This window comes from Octodon degus, unplaced genomic scaffold, assembly GCF_000260255.1.
Source record: "Octodon degus isolate 3935 unplaced genomic scaffold, OctDeg1.0 scaffold00005, whole genome shotgun sequence".
In the NCBI taxonomy this organism is placed as follows: Eukaryota; Metazoa; Chordata; class Mammalia; order Rodentia; family Octodontidae; genus Octodon; species Octodon degus.
The window spans coordinates 24022551-24033431 of record NW_004524581.1 but is presented as its reverse complement, the minus strand read 5'-3'; the positions used below and the strand labels follow the sequence as shown (position 1 = coordinate 24033431).

At 46.5% G+C, this 10881-nt stretch overlaps 1 protein-coding gene across 3 annotated transcripts in view; it reads right to left on the bottom strand.

Annotated features, from left to right (window-relative positions):
* Nucleotides 1-4486: 4486 nt before the first annotated feature.
* Nucleotides 4487-10881, bottom strand: part of Usp49 (ubiquitin specific peptidase 49) — a 29274-nt gene continuing 22879 nt past the window's right edge. Inside the window, exons 4-6 of one of the 3 annotated variants that reach the window (XM_004624150.2) lie at nucleotides 9142-9250; nucleotides 8489-8694; nucleotides 4487-7561 (exon numbers count right to left, since the gene is read on the bottom strand). In XM_004624150.2, the coding sequence (XP_004624207.1) occupies nucleotides 7371-7561; nucleotides 8489-8694; nucleotides 9142-9250 (506 nt within the window). In that variant the 3' untranslated portion in view covers nucleotides 4487-7370. Of the gene's footprint in view, nucleotides 7562-8298; nucleotides 8695-9141; nucleotides 9251-10881 lie in introns of those variants that run through there. The other 2 variants (XM_023719924.1, XM_023719921.1) reach the window with 2 other exon arrangements.

The following is a 10881-nucleotide window of genomic DNA, read 5'->3' as shown; positions in this document are numbered from 1 at the left end:
GTTCTGTACACAGCCTGTTTCTGTAGGGGGCAGTCATTGCTGTGTCCTAAGGAGCACTAAGGGTGCTTTGACACATATTTGAAATAAAGACTGTACACAAACACAGCATTTTATTCTTTTAATAAGAAACTTCTGCTTACAAAACAAGGTGTAAAAAGTCAAGATTTACAAAAATCATAAAAACATTTATATTTCACACTTGAGAGACAGGAACAAGTGCCAACATAGATTGTAACGGAGGTGGTTTGCCTCGTTGTAAAGGAAGAGAAAAATATAGACACTGGGAGCACCCACACTACACTGACTCTTAATATAACAGGAAGCTTATTCTGAGGAATGTCTGTTGCTGACCAATAAAGGGGAAGAAGCCGTTTGGTGTTGCATAGCATTTCAGTGCACCAGGTGTGTTTTCCAGGCACCAGAGAGGCATTGTTATGGGAAAGAATGAGGCGTGGTGGCAGGAAGGGCCACGTGGGTGGAGTAAGCTGGAAGCAAGCATGCAGCAGGCACTGAAGTGACGCTGCTAAGTAAGCCACCGCTTTCACAAGGAGAAATGTTTCTGACCCTAAAATCTATAGTCATGCCACCTGATGGGCATAGGGCTCTTTGGAAACACAATATTTAAAGAACTGACGTGGAAAGCTCACGTGGCCATAGAGGTGGAAACATAAAAGGTTCTTTGTAATGATTTTTCTTCAGTCAGTGTACTAGCGTGTAGAAATACACTGCTTTTATGGGCCAAGTCTCCTATGGACTATTGTAGCATTAAAGACATGAATCTGTTAAAGCTGGTAAGTATAACTAGACCCAGTAGCTGTGACAGCTGACAGGTGGTGTCTCAATGTATTCACTAAAGGTAAACAGGACAAAACAGTCTTGATCCTTCTGGCATAAATCTGATTAAGCTGACTGAGCGCCAGGGATGTGGTTCGGTGGCAGTGTGTGTTCTGCCTGCACAAGGCCCTGGGTTTGACTCCTAGTAGAAGAAAAGAGTAAAAGCTCTTTGAGAATGATTCTCTTCATATGTTAAAAAAGCACCATTACTCTGAGTTTTTGTTTTTAGAAATAAGGTCTTACTGTATAGTTGGGGCTGGCCTTGAACTCACTGTATAGTCCACGTTGGCCTCAAACTCAGCCATCCTCCTGTGTCAGCCTCTTGAGTGCTGGGATTACAGAGATGTGCCACCCTGCCCTGTTCTGTTGTAAATATCAAAATGCATATCCTGTCTGATAAGAGTAACAAATTTCGAACTTTAGCCTTGGGGTTGGCTTCATATGGAAACCAAGACCCTTTAGAGTCTGTGCTCTGGGACCACAGATATCTGCAAAGGTTGTGTGATAACTGATCATTAAGATGAAGAATAAGGGGCTGGGGAGGTGGCTCAGTGAGTAAGCACTTCCCTGGCAAGTGCAAGGGTCTGAGTTCAATCCCCAGTTCTGCAAAAAAAAAAAAAGAAAGAAAGAAAGAAAAGATGAAGAATAATGCATGAGAGCAAACTTAGGATTTTTTTATTTGTTTTGTTTTTTGTTCTGGGGATTGAATTCAGGACCTTGCGTTTTCCAGGCAGGTGCTTATGCCATGGAGCTATCTCCCTGGCCCAAAGCTTAGATTTAAAGCCATCGCAACCAAGGTAGTAACCAGGAAGATAAATTAATTATTATTATTTTTTTCATTTTCAGGAAGAGATTTTTTGTTTGTTTTTGGCGGAACTGGGGATTGAACTCAGGCCCTTGCACTTGCCAGGCAAGCGCTTATTCTACTGAGCCATCTCCCCAGCCCCTCAGGAAGAGATTTTTAAGCCATCATATAGATCTAAACCCCAGCTAGCTGGTATGAGAGGCCATTGCTAAGACCCAAAATACCAGCAGCTCCTGGTCCTTATAGGAATGGGTTATATCTAGTCTCCTACCTGATGTCATAATTGTGTATGGTTCTGGTTGATTAAAAATTTCCAAAGTTGAAAATCAAAATCCAGCAAGAATTAAGACATGAGGGCTGGCCAGATAGCTCAGTGGATTAAAGCGCCTTTTTAGGCAGATGCAGGGGCTGGAGGTTCAATTCCACAGCCTGCTGTGCCAGCCCCGGGGGGTGCATTGAGACAGTGATTGAGACTGGGCATGATGGTGCATGCCCGTAATCCCAGCACTTGGGAGGATGAAAAACAGATCACTACAAGCCGGATTTGTGTAGTGAGATCCTGTGCTAAGTACATAATATGAAAATAAAAGAATTAAGACATGGCAATAGAGGTCAGGGAGATGGCTCAGTAGAATAAGCACTTCCCTGGCAAGCGCAAGGGCCTGAGTTCAATCCCCGGTTCTGCAAAAAACCCAAACCAAACCACAAAAAAAAAGATAATTTCCAAAGGTATAATTTAAACTTCATCCAAAAATTGTTTATTTATTGGGGGCTGGGGAGATGCTCAGTAGAATAAGCGCTTCCCTGGCAAGTACAAGGGCCTGAGTTCAATCCCTGGTTCCTGCCCAAAAAAACCCAAAAAAATAAATAAATAAATAAACAAAATATTTATTTAGTTAGTTTTGAGACAGGGTCTCATTAGGTAGCCCAGGCTGGCCTCAAATTTACGGCGATTCTGCTTCAGCCTCCCCAAGTGCTGAGATTATATAAAAATGTAATGTTTAGTGTCAAGTACTTGTATTTACTGTTCGATAGTTTTTAAAACCATAATACTAGTTAGGAAAAGTTTCATCTAAATTGGTTTACTTCCTCAGAGTGCTAACAATTTAGTAAATAAAGCAACCAAGTCTTTTTTTTTTTGTCAGAACTGGGGATTGAATTTAGGCCCTTGTGCTTGCCAGGGAAGCACTTACTCTACTGAGCCATCTCCCCCCCCCCCTTTTTTGTTTGTTTTGAGAGACAGGGTTTCACTGTGGAGGACAGTAATTCTGTGGATGAAAGTGCTGGCTTTCATCTTTGCGAATACAACATTTTAAAGGAATTTCATTTTACACCCTCCCCACCCCCCCACCCCCCGGGATTGAACTCAGACCTTATACTTGCTAGGCAGGCAGTTAATGCTACTGATCTATCCCACCCCCCGCCCCCCCCCGGCCCTGGGAGGTCCATGTTAAATCCTGTTACACTTTTTAGCCCTAGCTCATTAACACAAAATCCTCCAAAAAATTTCTGGCTAGTTGGGTTTTATTTTTTAAACTTGTTTGTGTGTATAATGCTGGGCACTGAACAAGGGCCTCACGAATGCTAAGCAAGCACTCTACCACTGAGCTACATTCCCCCAGCGCACTGTGTTTGAATGAAATACACCAACAGAAGTATGGAAAAAGTCCACAAAACTGACAGCTTACTTCAATGCTGCAGTAGCTACAATGCAATTAGAATGATTGTAGGTTAAAGGAGTACATAAAGGTTAAAGTCACAGCCCTAGACCAAGGAATGGTCATTAAACGTATAAGGTACAAAGCTCACGGTCCTATTTAGAAGGCGCTTTCTTAGTGCTGATTTTGAAAAGAATCTGAACCACCTAGCATACTTACTGGGTAAAAAATTAAGTGGCCATGAGAAGTTTTACTCCAGGGATGGAACTCTCCACTTAGTGGCCAGTAACCAGGCTGAGAGGCTCAGTGATCATGTGTGCTTAGAAAATGAACTTTGGTGTGAAGTCTTATGAGTTCAGTGGAAACTTTATGCTTGGATGGCCATTCAGACCAGCCCAGTCAGTGCCAGACTTGGGACGGGGCATGGAGAGCTGGCCAGGGGCTTCTCCTTTCTGTCATTTCTTTTGCATTTTACACAGCACACTGGCTTGCCTTACAATGGGAAGGTTCACATAGAGGGGGCTGACTCCACACTGCCTCCTGATACTCTGTGCAAAAGAACTTAGAGCCAATGAGAGGACCACATCAGGAGGGACCACGTTGACTTCACTGTAAGTTGCCTAGCGTCAGTTGTTTTGAAAAACTAAAAGGCCTTTTTGGTCATTTGTGCTCTCCAACTGGCCGGAAAAGCAACCCTTTCACTCCTAAGCTAGAACCCTAGACAGGGACACAGTGCACATTAGGAAGGGGCAGCCTTCCTGCCTGATGTGAAAAGGCCAGCATGAATGCTTGGAACATACGGGGGAGGGGAACAGCAGCAGGGCGCAGTCTGCCTTGAAATCCATTTGATGAGTAACCACAAGTAGACAATCTGGACACTACAAGAACATTTCAGAACTTGCTGGTAAGAATTAATTTGCACTCACACACAAGATACGAAATGCTTTAAAAAGTCTGTGATACCACATGTCCTTTAAACACTACGTAGACCCATTTGCAACTTGAAATGACAAGAAGGAATGCTTTCCCTTAATCTTTTCAATCTCATGCAAACCATAATTGGATACAAGGCACCAAATTGTATGAATTGTATAAAATTAGTTCACAAAGCTTTATCAATAAAACAAACTCCCTTTCTCCATCCTTGGCTACCCCCCACCCCTATCCCACCCCCCACCCCCACCCAAGTTTTCCTTCCACACTACTGTCACTTTTCTTGGGCTCATGCTAGGGGACACCCCACTGCTAGCCAAGCCACCACATGGGTCCTTCCTTTGTACTTGGATGGAGCTGCAAGCACAGCCAGAGCAAGGAACTGATACAATCATTGACTCTAGAAGCCTCGCAGTTAAAAACAAAAATAAACTCTGCTATTGAGTCCATAGGACACATTAACACTTGTACAGTTTCTACTTTTATTCATGACATTTGAAGAGATGCCTGGAAATTGTTCACAGTGCAGCGCCGTCCCTGCCCCAGCCCAGGAAGGGCTGACCCAAGAGCTTCACTGCTACTGCCAAGGGCGTGCCCCACAGTACTCACGCTAGCTAGCGCGGGGGCTGCTGGCACGCAAGCACTGGTCTGAGGGTTGGGCTGGACTGAGGTAAGAAATTTTTCTGAGGGCCAGGGTGCATTCATCTCAGCTCCTGAGGGCAAAAAGTAAACACACCAGCCAATGGCCAAGGGTTTCTAGAGCAGGACTTTCACTACCCACCCTGGGAGAGAAGCAGGCCCCTGAAAATTCAGCAGATGATCTTGAGCTTCATTTGGCAGCAGCTAATCAACTTGTACCTGTTCTGGTTTTTTCTTCTCTTTAGAATGTTTCAATATAAGATGCAACAGAGACATTCATCTACTTCAATGTGTAAATAAAGGCAATGGGATATTTTCCTCACAAAAGCCACTGTTTCAAGCAGTGCGCAACAACTCTTCTGTTATAAAAATCTTCCTAAGTGCTCACTTAATAGCAACATCCAGTGCTGTGGCTTCTGGTACCTGAGGTCCGGGCTGCAGGGGCCACCTTCACTAGGTGTAATCAGGGAACTCTGATGCTGGTATCTGTTCTAACTCATTATAAATGGTTTTATCAATTTCACACAGGGGTGCTCTGGTGTATTAAGCCCTTACTTTACAAAATTCCTAACCTGCTTAATAATCCTTATAGTATTTGGCATAAATCGCTCTTAAAAATTAAATTTGAAGATCTTTTAGTTACTATGTTTTTATGGTAAGTGTTTCCCCCTGGGCAGCTGCAGGGGCGAGGTACTCTATTGGTGCTTGTCTTGGAGGTTCTCGTTCTAGAATTATAAACAGGATTCATGATGAGGCACAATCTGCACTTTCCTTCCACTCCTCTCATGTTCATGGGCTCTCCCAGCACAAGTCACTAGCCAAAGCCACCTAGAAACGTGGCAGGAGTGCAGGCAGCTGTGACACTTTGTAACAGTGTCCAGGAGAGGGCGCTCCTAGGCAGCACTTATATAAAGAAGCCTGCAGCAGACAATATAAACCCAGCAGCATAAAAATGCCATACGCTATCGCTTCCAAACAAAAGCTAACATTATAGAAACCTCACAGTGTTGGAGAAAGCAAGTTTAATTTAAAACACAGTCACTCCTTCCCTATCAGGGTGAGCCATTTTCTGTATGAATTTCCTCCATGCCTGAGTGCTGTCTGGCAGGTCCCATGGCAGAGTTCATCGCAAAAGAGGTCAACAGCAAATGCTACAATCTGTTAGGGAAATGTGGCTCGTTAGCACTGCCAGAGCTATAACCCTCATTCACTAGCCTCACTTCCCCATGGCCCAGCCCTCCCGAGCTCCCTTTCACGCCTGCTTCCATCTGAACCCAGATATTAAGGTATCCATCCTTCCAAGGGCAGCCGGTTTGCTGCAGCACACTGTAGTGATGCAGGAGCTGGTCTCACCATCCCCAGCGAGGCCAGAAGAGAGGGGAGGCTGGAGCCTGCTGGCAAGGAAGGTTTGGTCTGGGAAACCTCGCTCCGCTCAGAATGGACCCAATTTAAAAAGGGATTTTACTAGCACTGAGCACAGGGTGGGCCAGCTTGTTTCTTTTCTGAGGCACTGAGGACAGGTGAGCACCACACAGTAGGGAGGAGAAGCTTTGGGAAGCAAATAGGCCAGCGCCATCAGCAACGAGGTGAACACTGCGTAGCTTGCTAAGCAATTTCCACATCCCTAATCCTAGAGCACCAGTGTTCTCACTCTCAGGTGTAAGCAGGAACTGCTGTGCTGGAGAAGAAGCTGCACGCACACACCAAGTGGAAACTGGCATAGGCGTGGGGAGGGGCTGGCCCGCCCTCTGCACTCTCTGAAAGCCTCAGACAGCTGATTTCCAGACAGGTGAAATCAGGACCTGGAGCATGCTCTAGACCTGAGCCAGGGACCTGCTGCAGGTGACTTTGGGCTCAGTGTGCGATAAAGCCCTTCAACTCCTTCTATGAACTGTCGTGGTGGGGAGCAATTGATGACAGCAGCAGTGGGCAGGATATGACATGCAAAAACCTTTGCTTTGCATCTTTCCCTCCACTTAATTGCTAGACCCAAGAGAATCGCCCTGCAAGTTCTCAACCCTTGAAGGATACTTCTTTTGTGGGAATAAACCCTTCTGCTTTGCCTCCCACCTTGGCACCAACCCCCTGTAGCACCCTGCCTGCCGGGCCCCACCTCAAGGGCTCTCCTTCTGCATTACAGGCAGGGCCTGAGTAGCAGGGGACTCACAGAAGGGAGAGAAGCCCTGCAGTCTTCCCGGCTGGATGATAACTTACCCCTCTTTTCTCCACCCGGGTCCCTCTCTATTCAGAAGCAACTGATGAAATGCTCTTCACAGAAGTCACTCCTTGTGTTTCAGGAAAGGAGGACATTTCCAAATGCATTCAAAAGCAAGTGACTACGAATATTCTTGCAGGACATGAGTCACCTGGCACCTTCTACTCTAGACCCAGTGTGGCAAACCTAGCAATCTGTTCCTGCAGTAACCTTTATGTCCTATGCAAGGACAGATAAATGGACACCAACACATAGACAGCCAGCCAGTCTGTGATGCTGCCTTGGCTCAGGGGAGGCTCTGAGGTCGGCCTTCATCCTTGTTGCTGGGCTGCACCTGAGCTCGGAGATGGGTTTCTGAGAATCTTGAATTGCCCTGCACTGTTCTTTGAGTGTAAAAAAGTATGTAGGCCTGGGTTTTGCACACCTCCTCGACACTGCATACATTCAGCTTTGAGTCATTGCAGTGGACCCAAAAACCTAGGAGATCAAAGGAGAGAAAGAGAAAATGACTACCCGATGCACATTTCCAGTTGGATACAGAACCAGGAGTACAGAAAGGCACAGAGGCCCCTTTGATTCCTGAGGGCAAGGAAAGGGACAGGTGACTGGAACCAGGCTTCTTGTAACCACAGACTCTAATCCCACCACACCCAACGCCAATGCTTATGGGCTAATTTTTGTCTCATTTTACTCAGGCTTTCCATTGTCTACGAGAGCCTTCTACAGAGCTAGCCAGGAAACGGGGCACTAAGCAATGGGAAAGGAGGAGAGGAACAGAAATGGAAGGGTACAGGAAACATTCTGCAGATGAAAGAATCTGTTTCCAACTGAGGGGCTCAGGAGGGGATGACATGCTGCCCACTTGCCTACCTCCCCTACGGGGCAGGAGCTGGAAGGTCCACCTGGGGACCCTTACATCCCCTTACTTCCCTGGGTACATGAGGTAGTGAGGACACAGGAAATTCCTGGCCATGTCCCCACCTTTATTATGAGTGAGGCTCGGTGAGAGTCACAGCATAGCTGCATGAAGTTACACAGGTTCCACTGCTTATGTATAACTGAGCTGAGATCTGCAGGAGTAGCGTTACCAGAGTGACCGTAACAATAACCAGCACTATGGGTACCACTGTAATAACCCAACACCGGCCAAGTGAGCATAGTGTGCTCGGCACTGCCCCAAGCACTTCTACCTGTGTCAGCTCCTTTGCATCCTTAGAACAAGTTCATGTCGGTAGGTGGCACACATCCAAAATATGAAGTCAACTTTCACAATTCTTTCCACTGGGCTTTACTGTATGTAATTCCCCCCGGTGGCCCATGGAATGGAAATAAAAGGAAAGCAATCGAATGTGGACAGACCAACCCTCTTCCGTGTCCCCACCCCACAGAGCAAAGCGCACGCACCTCCCTCTGTGTTGTAGCAATAGGCTGTGTAGTGTCCTGAGCCAAACCCTTTCCCGTGATGCATGACCACTGCGGAGAGATCATAGGCAAAGGTCTCTTTGTCAAGAGAGGAGAGCATGTCCCTGCAGCAGTAAGGTTCCATGGTTAATACCTGCTCAAAGGCGACATGGACCCCAATCTTCTCACGGTGATTACGGCCAGACCACCTAGAACATGGGTACAAACTTCTTACTAGTGAAAACTGGCATGCGCGGTTGGGGAGAGTGAGGCATAATGGAGAGCTTCTGGCTTGCCTTGCCATCAAACTCTGGTAGTCATCAACATCCACACAGATTTGCTGTGACTCTGAACCTAGAGATGGCTTAACAGGCAACTCAGGCACCAATCTTTTCAGAGTTTGCTGCTTGCTTTTTTCCCACATTACTGTATACTTCATCCTAAAGAAGGATCCATATTAGCCCAAGCAAGGCCAGCAGACAACAGCACAGGCCAGGCAAAGGAATGTAGAAGCCAGCGTGCCTTGTAGGGCAGGAACTGCCCACTCTCAAGGGAATGGGCTTGTCCTCCCAGCACCAAAGGAAACACGTGCCCTCTCCAAGCCTTAGCGGCAACCCCCCACCGCTCACAGCCCAGGGACTCCCGCGCATGCTCACCTGAATCTCTTAAGGTGCAGCCGGAGGACCTGAGGTAGTGTGTAGATCATTAACTGCTTTCGAGCTTCGCTCAGAACGAGGGGCTTGGGGTTGGATTTTCGCCGCTTGCCTATATGGTTTGGGAAGCACAAGACAGAGGTTGAGAGGAGTCGCACTCTTTCTCTGAGCTGGCAGACAATGACTTGCAGCTCAATATGCATCCCCTCCTGTCTCAGGACTTAAACCTCAATGCTACTGAGGGCAGTAATGTGACCCAGCCTCACAAGCCTGCACGGTGTGGTTCTGGCATTCTGGCTAGGATGAAAGGGTTGACTGTGTGACCTCTTGGGCTGGCTGCTGAAAGAAAAGAGCTGACTCAAGGACATAACAGGCACTGCAACAGTGTGACAGAGTTGACACTGAGTATACAAGAGTTGTCCTTTTGTCCTCCTCACAGTTTGGTACAATTTCTATGGGGCCCTGAAGTTACGTCAAGGATGGAGGCCTTGCACACAGTTTAACCAAACAGAAGAGAGGAGCTTGGGTCCCTGCTGACCATGTGGCCATGGGCTAGCTCCTGACTTCTTTTACCTAACAGAAAAATAAAATGTCACTTCATTTGAAGCCATTGATCCTTTGGTGATATCATAAGCAACCAGACCTAATCTGGATATATCTCCTTTCAAATTTTTGCCAACAGCAACTTCATGACTGGTCTGACTTCAGAGTGGCAGATTCCAGAAGCCGTGGATTTACTAACGGGACATAACAAATGGTCACTGCAACACTGTTACACAGTTGAATGTACCAAGGTTGTATGCTTTTCTACACTGATAGCTAGACTTGTGATGCATTGTAATTTTATTTTATTGTTTGTTTATTTATTTGGTACAAGGTCTCTCTACACAGCTTAGACTCATAGTGATCCTCCTGTCTCATCCTCCCCCACGCTGGGATTATAGGCATGTGCCTCCACACCTGGTTTCAGTGGCCAGCACAGTGTGCCTGGGGTTTCAGGGCTGGCGTGGCATGCGGTACAGGGATTGAACCTGGGTCCCTGTGCTTGCCAGGCAGGTGCTTAGACCGCCGATCTAGCTCCCCAGCCCTGCACTATAACTTTAAAAGGCTTTCTGTTTTCACTAGATAGGTCTAACTCAACTTCCTGCTCATAGGAGGCTGTGTATTAACAAAGCTCTGAGCCTCAGTTTCCTCACTAGTAAAATGGGGAATGCTACATATAGCTGAGGCTTAGGAAAAAGACAAAAAGGAAGATTACCAAAGGACAGAATATTTAAAACAGATTTTTTTCAGCATGATTTGAGCATGGTATACACCACTTAGAGCAGGATGGCTTCTCCTCCACCGAGACCAGGACAGCAACAGGTCGACACAGTTAGCAGGCCCCTCATTTTTTATTTGCACCCCTGTGTCTCTGTAATCTCAGTAAACACTCTAGGCTAGGCTTCTGGTGGAAATTAACAGGATGTTATTTCAATTGCTGATGTGCTAGAAATTTAGAAATGCAGGACCAGGGATATAGCTCAGTGGCACAAGTGCCTGCCCAGCAAGTGCATGGTCCTGAGTGGTTCTGTGATTTTATGCCATACCTAGTTTTGAAATAGCTCTTAGGTAGAGGCACAGTACCAGCCATCAGGACAAGGCTGGGAGGCCAGCTAAGGTCACCCAGCCCAATCCAGAACCACTGCTCTGGCTCTGAGTTTGTTTCTAAAGCAACATATTTCTCTCTCTCTCTCTCTCTCT